This window comes from Ascidiella aspersa, chromosome 6 (assembly GCF_963924565.1).
Source record: "Ascidiella aspersa chromosome 6, kaAscAspe10.2, whole genome shotgun sequence".
Lineage (NCBI taxonomy): Eukaryota > Metazoa > Chordata > Ascidiacea > Phlebobranchia > Ascidiidae > Ascidiella > Ascidiella aspersa.
The window spans coordinates 28,029,219-28,051,108 of record NC_139452.1 but is presented as its reverse complement, the minus strand read 5'-3'; the positions used below and the strand labels follow the sequence as shown (position 1 = coordinate 28,051,108).

Here is a 21,890-nt window from a genome sequence, read left to right as displayed (position 1 = left end):
GGTTTAAAAATATATAAAAGTCTTGTACTTTGAATAGTATATATATGACAAATAAAACAAGGAACCTGTTTTTTCAACTTACAGTAGCACCCACAAGTTGGGTTGTGATGGTTTTCTCAGTTATATCTTGGTTGTTAATAATCTGTGATACATTTAGTTGCATGCTTCCAAGATTTAAAGATTTGTGTTGCTTTGTGTTTGCTACCAGATCAGATGTTTTTTTCTGCAAAATTAAATTTTAGTTAATCCACCTAATGCAGGTGTTCTTAAACTGGGGTGTGGGGCCCGTGAACTAGTTGAGTCCATGAAGGCCTATTTGAAATATTAGTGTATATTAAAGAAGTAATCAAATTTTCAAAGAAATCAGTTTAATTGAAATCAAAATGTTTTTGTACCGAGTCTGACTTATTAAGACTCCATTCCAGTTTCACATTTTTGGTCAAATTTATGAAGTCTATTTGAAAAGGTCTATTTGAAATTTTTTAGTCTACGTTGGTCCACGCGAAGCAAAACAAAAAAAGGTCCACGGTAAAAAAATTTAAGAACCCCTGACCTAATGCATAGGCGCCTACTTCTGTTTTCAACTAAATGTGACATCACTTAAAAAAAGTACCCAATGAAAAGTTGACTTCGATGTGGAGTAAGATATATTTAACTTTTGGTATTCAATGCTTTCATTCATAATAAATGCAAAAAAATGAAACTGACTTTTTAGGGAATGTCATTAAGTGGACCAATCGTTTTTGTTTTACTAAACAAATTTATAAATTACTTTAGACGTTTGTAATTAATTTCCCAAACTACTTACAGAATTTTTTTATATGATAAGAAAGTATTTTTCTAAATTTCTTCTCATGCGAAACAATGCTTATAATTTATTTAATTGAACAACTGTCTGAATTTATGCAGATGTTGAGTCTCAAATTGCATGCATCAAATGAAATATGCAGTATTTAAAGGAACATTTAACCCCAGGTTGGAAACCACTGCTTTCGACCAATGGTTCTCGATCTTTTTTTCTTTCGTGGCCCATTTTTGTTGCACAAAACTTCTGTGGTCCAATAAGTTTTTATGAACAAAAAAACTATAAAATAGGTTTAGAACAAAAAAGAACAGAAAATATTTTAAAACAGAATATTTATCCAAGCCATTATTCTTATAAAATTAAGTATAGTGACACAAATAAAACTGAATTCTTCAATAATCTAGCTGTTTTAAATTGATCTTTGGCCCACCTTAAAATGCTTCAATGGCCCACTGGTTGAGAACCGCTGCTTTAGACCTTTATTATTTTTTATTTTCTATTTTATTGAATGGTAAAACATATTGTACTGTAAGATGGCTAGCATCAGTAGTGTAGGTTAACTAACCTCCAGGGATACAACAATGTCCACATTTTGTTCTGCTACAACTTTCCAAAACTTTTCTTGTGTGTTTTTATTCGGGCTCGGAGATGCAATAAAGTGAACGGAACAACCAAGATCCTGAAATGCAATTAAATATTATTTTAATGCTTTTTTGTGGTTTATATTTCAGGTCTTCAGCAAACTTTTTTAGTCGTTAAGTGTTTTAAGTAGTAAACTTTTTTACAGTCAAATTCCAGTGATAAACATTACTTGCGGGCAGTTTTCCTTTAATGTTTTACCGCATCTCCAAAATGTCACACGTAAGCATAAAAACAGTGCGCAAAGCGCCCAAATTGTAAAAGTGCCTTGAACTTTGGTCAAGTGACATGTACTAAACGTGCTTTACTTAAATATCCCTGCAAATGAGGGGTGTTTAGGCTTCAGAAGATAAATATTCTAGGCGGGGAAACACTGCTTTATTTTTTGTAGTTTGGGTTTTAGTTACAGGTGCCAGAGTTCGCGACCCCTAGTTTCGGAGCCCTTGTTTATATAGCACCAACCACAATTATATTGAACATCTTGTGATAAATAATCTCAATGTAAAGCCGTATTATTTTGAAACATGCGTTACTAAAAATTTTATATATTTCCATGTTTTATAAATCTGGTCTTGATAAAATGTGATTTTATCTCTTGATTGCATCTCACCTGTATAAATGAGGCACTTGTTTTTTCCCAGCCTCCATTTTTTTCAACCAATACTTGAAATTCATTATCTAAAATAATATGAATAAGTAAAGTAAAATGGATATACTTTATTGTTATCATGGCGGGTAATTTATCATGTCGTTGAACTATTTTTCTTAAAATTTTAATTTGTTTTGGTCATCATTGTGTCAGTCACTCAAGAACGTGTTTTGCAAAGCTTGCCAAAATATAGGATATAATATAGTATAATTAACAGAGGTAGTATTTTTTGATTAAAATTTATGATTTATGAACAATGTTATTTTAGAGCATAATGGTTGGAGGTTGTAGTAAGACGTAATAAGAATATCAAAGCCCATACAGAAGCAGGTATCATTTTGAACGTTTCACAACATCGAAAATGTTGAAAATGAATAAAGAGTTATTCGAAACGTTCAAAATGATACCTGCTTCTGTATGGTAAATGTTATTTTAATTCTCACATATTTCCTGTCCTTGTTGCAGAAGTTGTGTGAGAAGGTGGAATTCCTCTGAACATAAGTTGGATCTAAAGGCAAAGTAGAAACAAGAAGGCTAAAGACATCTGATTAGGTAATTCAATCCACAAATCTTAATGTGCTTATTAAAGTTCTGGCAATGGTGAATCCTTACAAGCATTTCGGAAATCTAACACAATTTTTTTATGAAAAATAAAAAATGAAAAAGGAATTCAGTTTTCCCCAAGATTATATAAAATCTGTTGAACTTAAACTTACATCATCATTGCCCTTAGGCTAATTTCATGAAAAAAATGTAAATATATATATATTATATATATAGATACACTATAATTGTTTTTGATATTATGTGAAATTAAATTAGTTCTAAAATTTAAAATTTGTTGAAAAAAGTTAGAGCTGCTGTATTTAGTTGTATGCTTACAAATCCGCCTCTGTCATTTCCTGAATATTATTTGTTGTTCGTTCCGTGTCTGGAATCATTTCATGTTCCACCAGAAGCTTGTGAATATAGACATATTGTGCCTAAACAGAAAATATAAAAAATATGTTCAATATGCAAAACAACCTTTCTTTTGGGGTGTTATGTAATTTGTTAGAATCATAGCCATGCTTTGGATATTGCTTTAGATTCCTTGTTTTATTTCAGTTTTCTATGATATTTCGCAACAATTTTATGTCTTAAACTATTATCCTTGTTTGAAAATTTATTGCTTTATCTTTTAGTCTTTTTTGGCAAAGTTAACAAAAAGTAAACCTCAATCAGTATGGGTTGGATTTTTTTAACTTCACTTGACTGATTAGAACAGTAGTGTAGAAATATTCTTTAAGGACCTTAAGCATTTTGATGTCTGATTACACTTATTAACTTATTTCAATTAAAACTTTGCAGAGAAAAAGTAAATAATAGAAAAGCTGTATACAGTAATATTTATATCAGATCTGTTTGTCTCAATTTTCTAGCATTTTGCCAAAGATTTAAAAATGATAAGTTGTATGCCCACTATTTTCAAAAACTCTACACCAGGGCTTTTACTTTTTTAGTCTGTCACCCCTTTTTTATGAATTAAAACTACCTTTGATGTTTCACAGTAATTGACAGAACGTATCTTGTTGTCTGCAGTGTTTAGCTCAGTTAGGAGTATGTCTTGTATTTGTTTTAACATTTGTATGTGAAAAGGTAAATGTATAAAATTGATGTGACCAGCTTGACACCCCTAAAACATGATCCCTAATCTCCATTTGGGATACTCTGCTCAAGACAAGTTAATTTCCAACAGCGTATATATTTTTGAAAGCCTTGGATATTTTGTTGTTATTAAACAGTTTGTTTAATTAGCCAGGTCAGGTAAAAAGTAAGAATACTGATGCTGAGAAGTATTTGTTTTAATATTTCTCCTGTTATTATTGTATGCACGTAGTTTAAGGGTTGTGAGTTCGGACCTCATCTGAGGACAATATGTGTCAGGCTTGCTTGGAATTAGTTGACAATACAAATGCAGGTACAAAGAATAAATCATGTTAAATGTTTGCGCTTATAATTACCATGGTCTGCACCATGTCCGTTCTGTTGTTTCTCATGTCCTTTATCGTTTGTTGTACATCAACCTCTCCTCTTTTGTCGAGTTCGCTGAACAGAATGTCCATCGCGATGTATGTTCCTGTTCTTCCAACTCCAGCACTTTAAACAAATGTTTTTAAAAGAATTTCCAAACTAAGTAAGACCCTTACCATATATTATATTAATATTTTATACTTAATTTTACATTACGAAATTTAAATTTCAAATTTACTTTTGGCGTTTGATTCTCTGCTTAACTCTAATCTGTCTGTTCTTTAAAATAATATCATATATGGCGAATAACATCCTTTTGGTTTATGAAATATACAATAGTCTGCGACACATAGTTTGTTTTAAAAATCATTTTTACTACTTGTATATATAAGAATGTCTGCTTAATATTTTAAAACAATTTTTATCTAAATTAAATTAAAAAGTATGTAGAACATTTATTTTTAAAGTATGTAGTTGTAAGACAGTTACAACAAATTTCATAGTATTTTGCTAAGTAAACTCAGCTACATTTGGTTTATTGATATTTGATGTAGGTTGATTTACCTGCAATGTACAACCATTGGAGTTGCGTTGTTGTAGTTTTCTTCCACCATCTTTCTTAAGTAGATCATATTTGAAGTGGTCACCGGTATTCCATGGTCTGGCCAGGTTGTATATTGAAACTGTTCAATGTCTCTGGTTTGCTAAATATATTCATATTGGTTTGTTACTTTTCATAGTTAAATTCATTCACAACTAAAGATTATTTTGCTTTAAAACTTTAAGAGAAAAAAGTCTCAGAAATTATATTAAAAACTATAAGGTTTGTCTTTTCTTAAAAAAACATGGATTTCATTTGGCAGATTTAGAGATTTTTAGTGACTTACTTCTCCATTATCTAAATGGAATTTTCTCTTCGTGATTCCTCCGATTTTGACTACTTCCATCGTTTTAATCATAACGCCATCCGAGTTTCTTGTTTGACCAACATTGGGCCAGTACTGTTCACATTTTTTCTAAAATATGCACCAACTTGTGATAAGAAATTAGCAAGTGTTTAATAAAGATCTAATGAGTGGCATTTTGTTCAAAACAGGGTTTCTTAATCTGTGGTACATTACCCAGCTTTTAGGTCTCATGTCAACTAATAAAGGATTAAATGAAGTATATATAATTGTCAATAATACTTCCGTATGCAACTTTGAATTATTCTAAAATATATTTCAATTGATTAAATCTATTATTGAGCAGAATTTTGCTTGTTTTTCGTACTAAACTTCATTAGCTGTATTCATTTTGCGTTATCCATTGTTGTTATTAAAACAGTTGCTTTAAGTTGTGAAATATTATTTCCTGTTCTTTGGCTGGGGCCGGAAGTAAATTTTTTTGGTTTCTTTTAAAGGTTTTTATTAAACTTGAAATTATTTACTTTGAATGCGAATCGTACACCACAAAAAAGCCACTAAGTAGTATGCAAAATCTGTAAAAAGGTGAGATGTTGGAAAAAAGGTGCAGAATTACTGATTTGCACAATAAATCACTGTTTTTTGGATTGTGGCTATAAATTACCACATATTTAGTGGATTCAGTATTGGAACAAATGTTCACATTAAATATATTAGTGCTGTATAATTCCATTAGGCCGAAAGGAAAATTGTCTTTAAAAAAAGTGTGTTTTTCGGCACTTAAAAAAAATGGAATGAAATATTTTAATCATTTCAATCAAAGTGTCCCAAGATTGCCAGCATCTAGGCCAGTGGTTCCTAACCAAAGAATCGAGATCCTAAATTGAATCACACTTTGATTTGGTTGGGTCGATGACTGCAGTACTGAAACATATTGCAGTTGTAATTGTGCTTGTTATTTTGGTGATCGCGAAAAACAGACTGAGAACACCAATCTAGAGAGTAGGGACACTGTATTATTTCGAAGCTGCCTTCCCAATTAAGTTTAGGCATTGGCCACAGGTTATGATTATGCATGGTCTGTGAACCATTGGAGTTTAAATAATCAGGGATGTATGTTACCTTTCCTTTCTCAATAAAGTTGGTCAACATGACGATGATTGATACATTTTGTTGCCAAACCATCAGCCAGAAATCATCAATTGTGTTGGGTCTTGGGCCTTGTGATGCAATAAACTTAGCTGTATTTCCAAAGCCCTGTGCGTAAAGTTGTTTAAAAAACTTTATACTGTCAATTTTCATATACCTAATGTTCTAACAACTTTACACTATTTTTTGATGGAAGAAAGAGGAAATTAGGAAACCTAATTTATTTATTCTGGTTTCTTGTTTGATTAGTATATTGTGTAATCCACTCTAACTTACTGGGATAAAGGATGCATTGATGTAATCGTTATGTTCATCTCGGCCGGCCAAAATTACTCGGGCATGGTCATCTGCAAATCAAATGAAGTTTAAGAGATCACATCTTTAAAAGTATTTATAATTGACACACTATTTTAAGGTACAAAATTGTTTGTTGTTCAGTGTAGAGAAGTACCTACATTTTGCATTGTTTAATCAGGGTTTTCTTTTAATAAATAGAGCAGAAAAAGGTTGAAAGCTACTAAAAATTAGGCTTACATAGGTATATAAAAAAGCTGTAAAGCTACTGTAGGTAATCATCCTGGTTTCTATTGTACAGTATATCTACTTACTGGTGAGATGACTTAATACTTCAGAAATATAAATGTATTACCATGAAAATTGTGACATTGTAACAATTTTATCAAATAAAATTTACATAAAGTTTTCCTTTGAGAGAGTTCAGAAACGGAAATTTGTGGGTTAGTTGGGCATACAACTGTGTCAGTTAAGGTGTTAGGTTTTAAATTTGGCATTTCATTTACCCTATTTGTTATTTTGTTTACCTAAAACACCTTATTGTAGACCAGTGATTCTCAAACTTTTTTCCTCGCATACCATTTTGAGCTTTTGTACAGTGATCATGTACCACCTAAGTTACATGTGACTAGAATATCTCAAACTATAACTATTTTTAGCATAGATAAGAAAATGAGCATGTAGCTGTATTAAAGCTTGACATATGTCATTCCAAGAAGACATAAAAGCCATAAATTAAACAAAACACAGCAAATAGTTTTAATGCGATTCATGTAGTTGTTTTTCTCCACCAGCTGCTAACAATAACGTTTTATTATCTTGAACAAGATAAGTGTTAAGTCATAAACATGCAAAACCTTAAATTTAAACTAAAACGCAAATTACCCAATCTGAAAGTTTTCGGAAATTTATACAGATGCTTTAAAAAGTTTTAGCAAAATTTATACGTAGTCGCGTACCACCTGAAAGACTCTCGCGTACCACCGGTATGTGTACCACTGTTGTAGACCCTAAAATTATTTTGGGTAAAAGTATGCATACAGGTGAAAAAATGTTTGTTAAAGTGGGCTATGACTTTTAAAAGTTTAGGAAATCACGAATTTAATAAATGACAAACAACATATTATCAGCTTACATGGATAGATGTTCTTGTATCTGTTCTTTGACGAATTTATTGACTTCTGAGAATGTTTCCTTGTATTTGTTGTCGTTTTGCTTTCGTTAACTATTTTCTGCATTGCATACATAAAATGTAAGTGTGTGAATACTTTTTCAATTCACAAATGTTTAAATTATTATCAGAATCAAGCATACACATATCATATGTATACTGTGTTCAGGCTGGTCATTCTTACCGACAATTCCCATTACACAGATCAATAGTAGAGTTGGCTGTTTTTTTGTTTTTATTTGGTCTTGTAATGATTTCTCATTAGGCATATCAGAATTTGCAGTGCTTTTGTATATTTTGACTCAGACTAATATGTATATTATATTTGACTCAAGGTAATATATATTTCAGCTGTCATTAACTAACCTGAAATTCACTATGAAAAATGTCCATGTCATTGTCCATTTTGCATAGATACTGTTCCTTAAGCTTGCTGTTTGTGTTATTTTGTTGTACGTTACCTAGAACAGATTTAAAACCGTAAAAATGACAGCAAATACTTGGTTCTTGCTACTGTTAACTGTTGAAACCTAAACTTACATACCTGCATTTTCATATGGATTTTCAGGTTCAACACAGGCAGTATCGTCGTATAGGTTTTGCTAGCAAACAAAATTAATATAAGTATAATTTTAATTTTTATTTAAAAAATTGTAAATACCTTATATATTAGTTTTTATATAAAATATTCAGGGTATTGTGTGACCTTTTTTACCTGATTTTCGTATGTAGGTCCGAGTGTTGAAGGTTGTTTTTCTTTTTGGTGTTTGGTACGCCTGTTTGCAAGTAAAATAAAACATAAAAACTTTGCATAATAGGTATGTTTTGTAGCCTTATTAATCTTTATTTATTATGATCGTTTGATGTGAAAGTTTTTACAAAGTGCAGTTTGGTAAACAAATGCTAAATTGTTAAAGATCATACAATGGATTTTGTTTGAAAAAAAGACAAAAAAAGTTATAACTTGCTGGAAAGTATTGTTTAGTGGAGAGGTGGGCAACCTACCGCCCTTGGGCCAGAACTCGTCCACCAGTGCCCACAACCTGTTTTACAAATGGGCACGAGGCCATTCCTCTTACTTTTTTGGCCATTTTAACTACCTAAAAGCTAATTTTTTTGTCGCTTTTTGCACATCTTGTTTACGCGTCTAGTGTAACATGTCGACATACCCTTTGTTAATTGCAAAAACCCCTAGTTTTATGCTTCATTTATATCAGTTGTTGTGCTTGTTATAATAAGATGTTACGTAAGTCTACACAGATAAGTTTTAAGAGTTTTTCTGAGTTTAGTTTTTGCCTGCGAGTAGAAAAACTTACCCACCCCTTGGTAATTATATATACAAAAAAAAGGATTTGTACCTCAACAGTGCGATTATAAGTAGTACTAATAGAACAAGAGCCAGTAATCCACCAATAACCCCTAGAATTATCGCGGTTGGTGGTCCTTCAGATTTAGATTGGGTCTCTTTCTTTGCTAAACAGAAACCTTGTAAAGCAGTTACAGAACTTTTGCCCTCACAAGAAATTGCTTGGATCTGGAAAAAAATTGCTTTAATTTGTTGATTCACATGATTTTTAGTTCAATATAGGTAATGCATGTAAAACACATTAGTATCATATTTTAGGATGCTTTTAGTAAGAATATCAACGCCCATTCAGAAGTAGTTATCATTTTGAACGTTTTGAATAAATTTTTAATAAATTTTTAACCTTACATGCTTTAATGATTAAAAACTAGGTTTGAAAATGTAACACAATTTTTACTAAATAAATTTATTTTAGTAAGGGTTTCGATTAAAATCCTAGTTTTTAAATAGAAAAATCTGTATGGCAATTATGTTTTAACGTTTTAAGAAAATAAATGGATATGTTCCAACTGTAGAAATAAATGATAACACTTTCACAAAGTTCAGTTTGTCACTAAAGAATTTCTGTAGAATGCCAAGTTTTTAAAAAAATGTTAAGAATTTCCTTATTTTTAAGCTTGGTTGCACTTTATTTTAACTAGATTAAATATGTAACATGTGTTATAATAGTTTTGGCGAAATTAAAAAATACTCACTGTTAAATTAAGTTTGTCGCCACCTCTATGCCCATTCGTTAAAAATGTTAGGGGAAATGTATTTGAGGTATTGTAGGTTTGATTGGTGGTTATTGAGTCACTAGTTGCAGTTATCTGAAAAGTAGTTGTAGATTTCTTTATCTAATGAAATAAATGCTTAGGCGTAAGTTTATGTTTTGCAATTATTTATTAGCTTCTTGGTGAGTATAATAAAAAGTTACCTTATTGACAACAATTCAGAGTGCTACAAGCAGGGTTACCATACCGTGCTTATTTCTAAGATTTGTGCTTATTTTTTATTGCAGTGTCTTAGAAAATACAAATATGCTTATTTGTAAGAAACGTGCTTATTTTTAGGTTGGGTGCTTAGTTTGTCTTATTTTATAATTTATTAAGCCATACTGTTCACTACACAAGTTGGGTGAACTCTGACCCAGTACGTCATGAAAGTTTCACCAATTCAACCAAATGAACTATTTTTTTCTTGAGCCTTGTGCGATTAAGCTAGTTTAAGGTTCATTTGGCGTGAAGGACAATAAGTGTTTTTAAAGTATTGTATTTGGATGCCTCCCCCCAACAAAATCCTGGACCACCCCGAGTTATCAAAAGCGTGCTTATTCTTTGGTCTTAGCAGATGGTAACCCTGGTTATAAGTGAGTACAGATTTTTAAAAGTAAAAATGTTAAGAAAATAGTATTATTTTTGTTACGTTACTAGCTATGATAGTTACATCATAATATATGTAGTCTGTTGGTGGTCTTGATACTTGAATAATACAGGGTTGTGTTGAATTAATCTTTGCATCTGTAACTGTATCGGGAATTCCAAAAGCGGTTGTAACATTAGCTGAGGTTTCTATAGTTCCAACAATACACCCTGAAAAGGTTGCTTTAGCCTGTGGAAATATGTAATTAAAATTATTTTTTTAAACATACATATACAATTTACAGTTGCCGAAAAAAAACATGAATCTAAACAAATGTGGAAAGATCTTCCTGTGTGTAAACTTGGTAGACTATTGAAACATATTTTTTGGAGTTTTTTTTTTTTAATTTATTACATTGATTGCATTACTTGAAATTTGATTTTGATTTTGCCCAATACTTTAAATAACGAGATTCTTAAATGTTGATTTAAGCTGTGTGGATTTTTTCTTTTATTTCAGGTGATTGGAACTGATATAAATTGATGCTTTTTTCCCTCCCCTAAACAAAATCAAGGATGAATAATTTAATAAAAATTTCTAGAATTCCTTATTCTAGATTCAAATCCTCTGGGATTCTGCTTTAAACATCCAATTGTATGGCATATTTCGAGAAAAAATGCACAGTTTTTAACCTTATAAATAAATCAATACAGTTATTTGCATATATATAAGTTTTAAATACCGTTATTTTGTAAGTAGTCCTTTTTGTCAGCTCAGTGTAAGTTTCAAAATAATGATTTACACCTGAAGTGCTTTTATTTGGACCTTTTGTAATAATCTGTGAAATAATTTAGTGTTAAATTATTCCGATTATTATTTAAAACAAATTGCAAAATTGTCTCATACCATAGGTTTACTGGTTTGCCCAGTAAAGTATCCCAATTCAGTAAAGTTATTTGGAATTTTAACCGAGAGTACAGTTGAGTTACACTGATCAACAACTGGCTTGATTTTCACTGTAAAATGTTGTATTTTATGTTAAACAATTATTCTTGGAGTCGAATTACAAAATTACATCACAACAATTGCGTTACATTGTACTTGACATGCATAGTGTGCTTTAAAATTTGTGCACGGTTTGTCCACAAGTTTCCACCCTCCTTCATAGTTTAGAGCTTTCTGTTGGCAAGTTGATGACTTTTGGATTGTGTAGTTTGCCTCCGTACCATCACTCCAAATCCATTTCTGCTTTTTTGCGTCAAACTTTACCCCAATAAACACATTTATATCTGTAAAAACAGGATTGTCATACTGTCTTTGAGGGTTTTTAAACTGAATGATGTTTCAAAAAATCTTTTAAAAAGTCTATATTCTGTTAAAAATTTATATATTTTTTTTAGTGTGTTGAATTTACATGTGTGGTCAAAAATTATTGTTTCTATTGTTTTACTGTGTTGACCTCGCATTTATACTGTTTTGTCACATGAAGAGTTTCAATCGTAGATTTTTGTCTTTGGCTTTTTTTTATAAAACTGTGTGGTAACCCTATAAAAGGAAAACTACTTTACTTTAAATTTAATCGCCTTGTTTTATTGGAGGCCAACAGAATGCGAAAATAGACTGCCTGGATAAACTAAAACTTAGGACTGTAAAACTATTATATGTTTTCCTCTATTAAAAGGTTAAGATTGTCATAGATTACTAGATTCTTAAGGATTAAAATTGTATCCGGCCTTGTCAAAATCAGAACAATACTTTTTACCTACTTAAAGTTGCCAAAACATGGTACATCTTTTTTTTATTTTACCTTGCTCACTATAAAGCGATTGCCCAAATTAACCTACAAAAACCTCAAAAACAGTTTGTTTCTCACTGTATTTTACTGTTGGGTGTATTTTAAATTCGGTTTAGGTTTGGTGCATAGAGAAAATGGTGTTCATTGTTTGAACTGATATGAGATTAGCACAAAGTTAACAAAAAGTTTCTTACAATTAAAGAAAGTTTCTACACAAGGAAATGCTTTCAACAAAGCAAGAAAATTATATGCACATACTGACTCATTACATGTTTCAAGCATGGGTTAAGTTTCTAAACATTGATGACTCAGTTTATGTTTTCGGTTTTCCTAGGCATTTGTTCAAAATCATCCAGTAACTGAAACATGGCCTTGTGTTAACACAGTAAAATATGCAGCATTTAAAGGCTTTTTAAGAAAATCTGAAATTTTAACTTTGTAAATGCATGAATTTGTTCGGGGTATTGTATAATAAAATAAGTGATGGAAATGAAAAAAAAAATACTGCTTTGAAACAAATACTACTTATAAATACAGCAGTTTCTAAAACACACATTTCAAAGCTTGTATGACTTACATGTAGTGAAAATTTGTGAAAAAGAGGTTACACAATTAGAAGAGTATAGAAAGTTTAAAAAAAAACTGTACCCGATTAAAAACTAAATACAATCAAACCTAAGGCATAAACTGCTTCCATTGAATTTCCATTGTTGATCAGTTGTAGCCCATTGTTTATAAAATATGTCTTAAATCCATCTTGTTGTTTATTACCACCGTAAAGTGTAAAGTCCCATGTCCATCCTGAGAAAATAGTAAACAAACTAAGAATCCATGAGAGAATTTTACATTTAAAATCTCTATGTTTTACCAGTGTTAAAGATTTCAATTTTTATGCGCTCTCTGATTTGTATCTATTAAAACCATGAAAAATTGTGTTCACCTGCTTCTGAACATAAAGAATTTGTAGATATCTTCCATATAGTGTTGTTTCGTTTGCAAAAATGTATTGGTTTACTATTGGGCACAAAGCTGAAAAAAAGAAATGCTCATGCAAACGGATAAATAATTTTTATGTTTGGTTTTGAGAATTGGAGTGCGATAGAAAACATTTACAAAAACATGTTAAAACAAAATTATTGATTGTATTTAGCTCTCTTTCCATTCTAACACATTTTGACATAAAAAAATCAAATGCTTTTTTAGGAACTTTATATGACAGTAGGTGGACAATGATCGTTGCGATAAAGTGTGACAATAACATCTTACACTTCCAATAGTCTGTGCAACTTTTGAAATGTAAACCTTTTTAATGCATTACAAATGCGGCAAAAAAAAACTAGTTAAAATATTAAAATGGTTGATCAATTTCACCTACTATTTAAACAGAAGTATATAAGGGATTGTTTGATAGGGTTTCCAATCCCCTGAGACAATTGGATTAACTGAATATCTGAAAGTTGTTGGATCACTTGTAAGCTGATAAATCCACACTTGTTGCAGATCTAAAATATAAGTTAAATGTAGAGCCTTAACTAACTTTACACTACAAGCCCAGTGCTTTGTCAAAACTTAATTTATATATATTTATATGTATATAACAGAACTTTAAAATACCGATTTAAACCTCAGATGGTTATGACAGTCCCATGTGAACAATTTAAGGAATTACATATGCGTTATTTGTATAACTTTAGATTTTAAATTGTTTGTCATTTCCATTAGTCCTGGGTGTTTAGATTAGTTGTTTTAAAGGTAAACAAAATAATTATTCAAAGTGTCTAATTGTTGTTTCAAAAAAACAACAAAGACTTTTATTAATGTATGAAAAACTCTTCTTGCATAAAATTACCTTTTAAAAGTTTCATTTTGTTTCAAGTATATATACCTGGCAAATATTCAGCCTTTAATGCAGTTTCCAACGCTTTTCTTACTGTGGCATCTTTGTTTATAGCAAGTGTTCCTCCCATTTTAGCACATGTTGATTCAGCACTTTCCACATTTACAATTTTATCGGAAAGAATTATTATCCTGTCTTTTGTTGTGATTGTGGATAATGGACATTCTAATCAAAGGTATAGAAACTAATTCAACACAAGAATTATATAATTCTACATAAACAACTGTTAGTGTTTGAAGATTGTGCCTCACTTTAGATCAGTGTTTCATCATATTTTATTTTAATTTTATTTTTTGTTTTTTCAGTTATAATATGTTTGAGGACTCAGATAAACCAGACACATTCAAAAATATAAAAACATATAAAATTAATAGACCATATTAACTATACAGAAATGTCATGCAAATTTTCGCTAAACAACCACAATAACAGAGATCCTTACTACACTTTACTATACCCATACAAAATTCGGTGATTTGACCAGTATTTACAAATAGAAAAATGTTAGGCCATATTAAAAAATTTGTTGTTCGAACAGGTGGGATAAACTTTCCTTGAGATTTAGATAATAATACAAACTCAACAAAAACATTTCAAAAACACTATTTTTACCTGGCGATATGCATGTTCCACTTAAATTTGTAACTGTGCTTGAGCAAGTTGAAGTAATTGCCTGAACCTATAAAAAGTGTTGATGTTACAATAAACCTTTTTTTTTAATCACTTTCAACTTACCGATATGTTTACGTTCTGTCCTCTACCATGATGTTTTGTTGGTATCTGGAATTCGATTTTATGGAATGGAGATTCTGTTGTGACATCATAATGCTGCACTGTTTGGTTGACTGCACTTTTTGCGGTGACCTTTAATAGCGGTAAATGTTAACATATTTGTGTATTGTATAATGTTTAAAATTGTTACGATTGATTGTTGTCTTTACCTCTTCACCAGGACCATTGATTATCAAGGTCTTGGATCTGACTAATGTAAAGTTTCATCTAGGTGAAGTATTTGTTATTGTTTTGTATATTACTTATTGAAGTTTTTAAACAGAGTTGTCATAAATCTAAGGTATAGGCATTTGGTTTGTTATTTAAAGTCAAGGTGTTTGTCAATACCTCAATAACTTGTTGTTATCACTGGTTTTTTAGAACACATTGTTTTAAATTGCTTATTTGAATGAAATTGTTGTATAAAACAATGCTAGTACACCGAAAGCCATCGCATTCTGTTCTAAATGTAGTAACCAGTGATAACAACAAGTTATTGAGGTATTGACAAACACCTTGACTTTAAATAACAAACCGAATGCCTATACCTTAGATTTATGACAACTTGATTGGCTTTAGGTGTACTAATTATATGTTAGCCGTAGTCGTTGGTCAAAAAGCCGCTTCGAAGGGCTAGATCACAGTTATTAACACACATATATGTCAATGTTTCATTGAATAAAGCAATGCTATTAAATAATTTATCAGGGCAAATTTTATTAAACAATATAAATTCCTCTGTAAAATTACCTTGTACTGCATGACTTTTTGTTTGTCGAAATACTGTGAGTCTACTGGAATCACAATAATGCAATTTGATCTAGATGAAATGAAACTTCTTGAAGCATCCGGTATCCCATATCCAGTGGTTATATTTAGTTTTGAAACTATGTTAAGACTTTTGCACCACCCACGCAACTGAGCTTGTATCTGTTAATAGTAAAGAAATCTTTGTATTATGCTTAATATTACAATCTACTGAAAGCAAGTAGAGACGAAAACAGGGTTGCAACAAAATCTCCAAACTTTAAATCTTTAAATGTCTTTGAATTGATTTGCGTAATAGAAAGTCTTTTGACCCTATGTTTTTTTCCAAAAGTCAAGGAATTTATTTCATGTCCAGCTTAAACTATGTGTTTGTTAAAAAAAATAATTTTGAATTATTTTGTTTTTTAGTGTTAACCAAATGGAAATTATACTATTTTCTTTTGGAACTATATTTAAAAAACAGATCTTTAAATGTCTTAAATTATTGTTCATTAAACTGCGTGGCAAACCTGGATAAAAACACACACTTTTACCAATAGATAAAGGCCTAAAATATAAAAAAATGTTTCATGTTTATTTTTTCTATTTATTTAAATGTAAATGTGGATGATTACTAAACTATACCATTAGTATTTTTGTCAGTTGTTACAGCGATTGAGTAATATATAAAAAATTCTGGACTGATTTTAAATAGAAGTATTAAACCTAATTTTTTATTACATTGTGAGACGCAAAGGGGACACATTTAAAGTTTAGCTACATGAGGTCCACAGACCATAATATTGTATAGGTCAATTTAAATGCAACTATCATTCTTTACTTACTGTGAACTGATAATTTCTTCTTACTGAGAAGCCTGTTAGGGTTGTAGTAAAATTCGAATATGGAAAAGACTTCTGTTGACCTCCAGTGTATTGTATCTAAACATGCAAGCAATATTTCATGTATGTTCTGATTAAAAGCTTGCAAGAAATGTATCAAACCTTAACTGTGATGCTTTGCATTGTGATTGCGAGCAATTCGGACATATTATTGTCCCACTGTACAACAAGATTACTGGGCTTGCATGTTTCTTTTGAAATTGTAGCTAAAACTGCAGTAAATAACAAAAACAGTAATAAATTTTACACACACTCTTGATAAAATAAATCATCATGCTTTATGCGATATTATAACTGAAAATTACTTATCGTGAAAACCTTTACAGGAATGCATGTATAGTAAATGCCACTGTTGTACTGACTTGACTTAAGTCACTGTTTTCAAATGACTTGAGTGACTAGGAATTAAGTTATTTAAAAATAAGTGAATTAAGTCACTGTTTTTAAATGAGTTGACTGACAACGACTTAAGTCATTTTAAAACGCCTTGTTTACAGCCCTGGTAAATGCTTACATTTTACTTGACATGCATAATATGCACTGGATGTGCATTGTACGCCAATAAACTGATTGGATTGTAAGTTGTAAGCTTTCTGCAAGCAAGTCAATGCACTTGTTGTTGGGGCTGCGAAGTTTGCTGGAGTTCCATCGCTCCAAAGCCATCGAGAGTTGCTGTATCTTGCACCAATCAACACGTTTTCTAAAAGAGTATAATAATGATCAAAAACATCTATTTATATTTTTTCTCCTGCACCACTTCGGCTACCTATTCAAATTAGTTCACTGTATTTTTGGAGAAGAAATATAATTATTAGAGGAGCTGTTTTTAGTTGATAGTATGTCTGGTAGCAACAGTTAATAGAAAAAAAGTAAAATATTGCAAAGGCATTACTTTCATAATTTTCCTAATTTTTTCTCTACCAAAGTTATTTAATCGGCAAACTTTATTACCAACCTGTTGTGTTTGTTGGAGCATAAAATTGAATTCTGTCATTGTGATAACCATTTTCAATGTTTCCTTTGACGGATGTTAATCTGCTGCCATATTTAGTTGGGCTTCTATAACTATATATTGTTTGACTTCCATTTATTGATGCTGCTCCATAAAGATAAAAGTCAAAAGACCAACCTACAGATAAAATGTCTTTTGTAAATATATGTCGGATGTGGATTAATAAAATACGATATGTCGGATGTGGTTTAATAAAATACAAAAAAATGACATGACTTTACTTTTTCTTTGCTATTATTACTACACAGTTGCACTATTTTGTTTTATATTCAAATGTTATTTAGATAAAATTCCAAGGTAGCAAATTCTCATTTTCGGTACCTTAGTAATTAGAGGCGCAATATAGGGAAGTGGTGTTTTACAGGTCCTACGGTAAAATTTTGAAGATTTCGGTACGGATTTAGAATTTGTATGTTAGAAATTGTTTTGAGTGAGTTTTGCTATTTACTACGACCAAATATATTGTTTTTGGATTTGAATGTCATTCAGCAAAGTTGATTACTTATAATTTGGTGCTTATATAGCTACGCATAGGCTTGAACTTTCAATGAGGTTATACTAGGTATATTTGCAGGTTGTAATATTTTTTCAGAGGGAATCGAGTTTAAAAATGGTTAAAAGGATCCACAGGATAAAAAACATTAAGAACCAATGTATTGTCTTTTCAAAAGAAAACTTAAATTATGATAGTTTATACCAATGGTTCTTACCAGGATGGGGGCAACCAATTCTTAGGGGGGGCACAAGCCCTATTCCAATATTTATCATTTTATATGCATTTTATTGGTTCTAAGTTGTGTTTGTTGTTAATTGTTTGTTTGTTAAATTACATCAAAATTACGTATGTGTACGCTGTATATAAGTAACTGAAGAAAAATGGTTTATGATTTTGCAAACTTTTGGGTTACTACATTTTTGTAGCTTCTTGTTTTTCAGATTATAATTGCTACTTATTATGGCCGGTTTGGGCTGTGCATAGTCAGAACAGTATTATATGGTTGATGGAAATCTAAAAGAGTCTGGATCCATTCCACCCTCTCCACAACGTAAACCTTAAAAACAAAACTACGAAAATGTTTTGCGATTTGCACAAACCTGTCATTTCATATAGCACAATTGGCACTAATAACAGGGCAATTACCCAAGAGGGTAAATGTCAAAAAAAAGGCAAGAACCACAGATTAACTATTTTAGGCCTAATAAATTAACAGGTATTTAGTTTTTTGTATTATAGTTTTGATTGAAGTACAAAACTGCAGTCTAATTTGTCATGTCGTATAATTTTGCAGTTGGCTTGGTGTTTTAAAATTAATCAGCATTATTTTAAGTTTTTTTGCATTATAATTTTTTTCGATTTTTCTATAATTAATGTGAATATTTAATTACAAACCACTGCTTCTTGGCCCACAGTTAGTCCTAGTCTGACCGATGGCAATTAACCACTTGAATGGAATTGAATTAGATCTCCTTGCCAGACAAAAAGTTACTTTTACACGACCTGTATCATATCTGTACAAATTGCAACAAAAATTAGTTAAACTTATTCGTTTTTTAATTTGTAAAAAAATATTATAATAACCTAGACTTTAAATATATTTTAATACCCAAAATAAAGAAAAGTTATTATCCTAGTTCAATAGACCATTATAATTGAAGCAGATTTTAAAAATATTGTGAACAGTTCTTTTTATATTTGGTAGTTCTAATATTGAATATTTAGTAATAGTTATGGTGATTCATGTAATTCAAATTAAACTATAAAATTATAAAAAAAATTACTTCTATTTAATTTATACAGCTATAAGATATTTGACTTACTGTTTGTATAAATCAATGTACTTTAAATTTTCACTTGTTGTTTTCCAGACCCCTGTCTCAGTTGGTGATTTAGAAAATTTGTAATACTTGTTTAGTTTTTCGAAAAATATGTAGATTCTTTGTGTGTCTAAGGCAAGGATAAAATTCAATTATTGTAATTACGTCTGCGCACCAACTGTGATCCAGCCCATATGAAGGTGTTTTTTAATAACAATAACAGCACAATTTAGGTGATATCCTAATTTTGAAATAAATAGTTACTTTTTTAAATTTTTTTTAAACTGATACAGATTGTTTACCCTGTCCTCATAGTATTTCACACTACTTGTTTTAACTTGACTTCCAACTTTTAAAAAAGTTTAAAAAGGCTCCTTGTTTTTTTTTTTTTTTAAATTATAGACTTTAAATATTGTCGCTATACCATAACGATTGGTAAATTCTTTTTTCAGCATGGTTTTGGTTTGATTATCTTTAGCTGTAGCAAGATGTCCTCCCAATTTGACACATTCCCTCTCAGCTGTGTCCGCGTTGACTGGTTCATTAGATAAAGTGATCACACTGTCCTTGTTGGCAACAGTTTTGAGGCTGCAATCTGTAATGAAGATTAAGTGTTTTTTGGTGTTACTTACTATACCAACTTAACGTTTTATGGTTGCCCTAAAAATTTAAAGTTTTCTTAAAGCAATTGATTTTTAAATTGGGTCCATGGCTCCTATAGGCTTTTAAAAAAGTTTCAGCAAATTCTTTTAATTCTGTTTTGTATGATATGCCATTATCCTGGTGAAGGCGTCTTGTGTAGGACGAAGAAACATCGATTGAATATAAATAAACTGCTGGATGAGCAACAGTATACATTATGCCTGCGCAGCAATAGCTTATTTCATATTCTTTTAAATTATACATGCAATTCACATAATATAAAGTTGTATGCCATTTTTTTAAGGAGGCCAAATAGGTTCAGCAGGTGAAACCACTGCCCTAGAGTCAACTTTTGAAAAAATATGTCTTTACTTTGAACTTCATGCACTAAATGTTTTTTTAACTGCATTAAAACTTACTATGTTACTTACCAGGCACCACTGCTGTAAGTTGAAGAAGTATTCCAAGCAAACGCAGAATTTGCCATACATTTTTCATAGTATTGATTGCCTAGTTGTATGGAAAATAATCTTTGCGGAACAGAACTTATTTAGATGCTTACTTTAGCATGTTTGTCTATTTTAATAATGCTTATCTTGTTCTTTGTGATTCAATGTATTAGTAACCTAAACCTTTATACCATAACATCTCAATTGATATATTCCGCATGTATTGAATAAGTTTAGTACTTATGCTCAGGAATATTAGTAGTTGTGACATTAAGACTAGCTATTAAAATTTGACCCATTTGCAGAATATTTAACTTTATATTTCAGTTGCTAACTGTATCAAAGCACAGTGCTGTTCATTCAGTTCAGTCTAGTATCTAAAATTAACCATTTAACTGGGTATTTTAAAGAACGTCAACAGAAAAGGAAACTAGTTTCGCAGTCATGATATGACTCACTTTTACTCAGGAGTGTTTTTTACAAAGTACACAAAAACTTAACATCAAACACTTTATGATTAGGCAGTTACCAAGCGAATAAATTAATTTTAATTGTATGAATATTGTTTTTTACCTTGGCGCTTTTGGATAATTCTTTTACATTTCTAATTTTTAAATATATCAAAAAACACAAACTGTTTATTTTTGTACATCATAAATTACTGCAAACACCAAACTGTATATTGTTTTTTCACATAGTCCACTAAATTAGTATTTGTAACTTTGAAATAAAATTTAAAGTTTTATCTTGATTTGGATGTTCAGCCACTTGATTAGATTAATTGATTGATATCTTAAGTCATTATTGAGTAAAAGCCACTAATAGGTAACTAAATTAATATTCAAAATTTAAAGGCCATATTTATGTTCTAAAACAAAAGTCTTGCAAACCAACTGAATATTACTTCTATTTAATTTTACGAAAATGCAGATGACGAATTGTATGCATTGGTCACACTTTTTGAGTTCAAATTTGACCTTTAGTGTTTCGTAACATATTACCACCAATTTGTAAACCTTACTTGGCTTCGTCAAATGATGACATTTTAGGATTAACCATCATCACTATTAATCTGTTTTCAATGTACCAGTTTCGTTGTTCAGTTAGGCTGCATATTGTTCTCAAACTAGCAGCATAAAAGTGGTGTTTAGCTGTGGAAGACTTAAGGGGATTTTTTGACTTGTTGTGCCCAACACCGACATTCATGGCGTGAATCATCAGGTTTTGACATCGCTGTTCCTGGATAAGTTTTTGATTGATACTTTTCTTTTCAGGGTTGTTAAGGAGTGTTGGCAGTTGTGTCTGTGATCGAGGCTGTTATATTGAAGATGTTCTCAGGTGAATTATTTAATGTGAGTTATATCAAAAAATAAAAAAAAATTTTCATAGAATGATGATGTCTTACAGTTGAACTTCATTCTAAGCGTGTGTGAAGCAAGTGTAAATAAACTATTTTACAAACCATTAAATAATGTGTTTTGCTTTGGTTGTTTTGATATAGTTGTTTTGGCAAATTATCTGTATATAA

General features: G+C 30.7%; 1 protein-coding gene across 1 annotated transcript; it reads right to left on the bottom strand.

The window, feature by feature from the left end:
* Positions 1-73: 73 nt before the first annotated feature.
* Positions 74-11,529, bottom strand: LOC146141110 (receptor-type tyrosine-protein phosphatase alpha-like). Its single transcript, XM_083392816.1, has 20 exons — positions 11,427-11,529; positions 11,239-11,348; positions 11,075-11,170; positions 10,417-10,581; positions 9,687-9,800; positions 8,984-9,159; positions 8,341-8,401; positions 8,170-8,227; positions 7,992-8,086; positions 7,590-7,686; positions 6,437-6,507; positions 6,134-6,268; positions 4,994-5,122; positions 4,671-4,810; positions 4,097-4,232; positions 2,976-3,076; positions 2,537-2,601; positions 2,055-2,122; positions 1,371-1,484; positions 74-223 (listed from the first exon to the last, which is right to left on the bottom strand). Exons 2-20 carry the CDS (start codon positions 11,239-11,241, stop codon positions 74-76), a joined length of 1,974 nt encoding a protein of 657 aa, XP_083248942.1. The 5' UTR covers positions 11,242-11,348; positions 11,427-11,529.
* Between the last annotated feature and the right edge of the window lie 10,361 nt (positions 11,530-21,890).

Coding starts and splice junctions, on each gene's coding strand:
- LOC146141110 (XM_083392816.1), bottom strand. Junction 10,582..11,074: donor GGACTACTTACAAAATAACG/GTATTTAAAACT, acceptor ATATTTCCACAG/GCTAAAGCAACCTTTTCAGG. Junction 6,269..6,436: donor TCAATGCATCCTTTATCCCA/GTAAGTTAGAGT, acceptor CTTTACGCACAG/GGCTTTGGAAATACAGCTAA.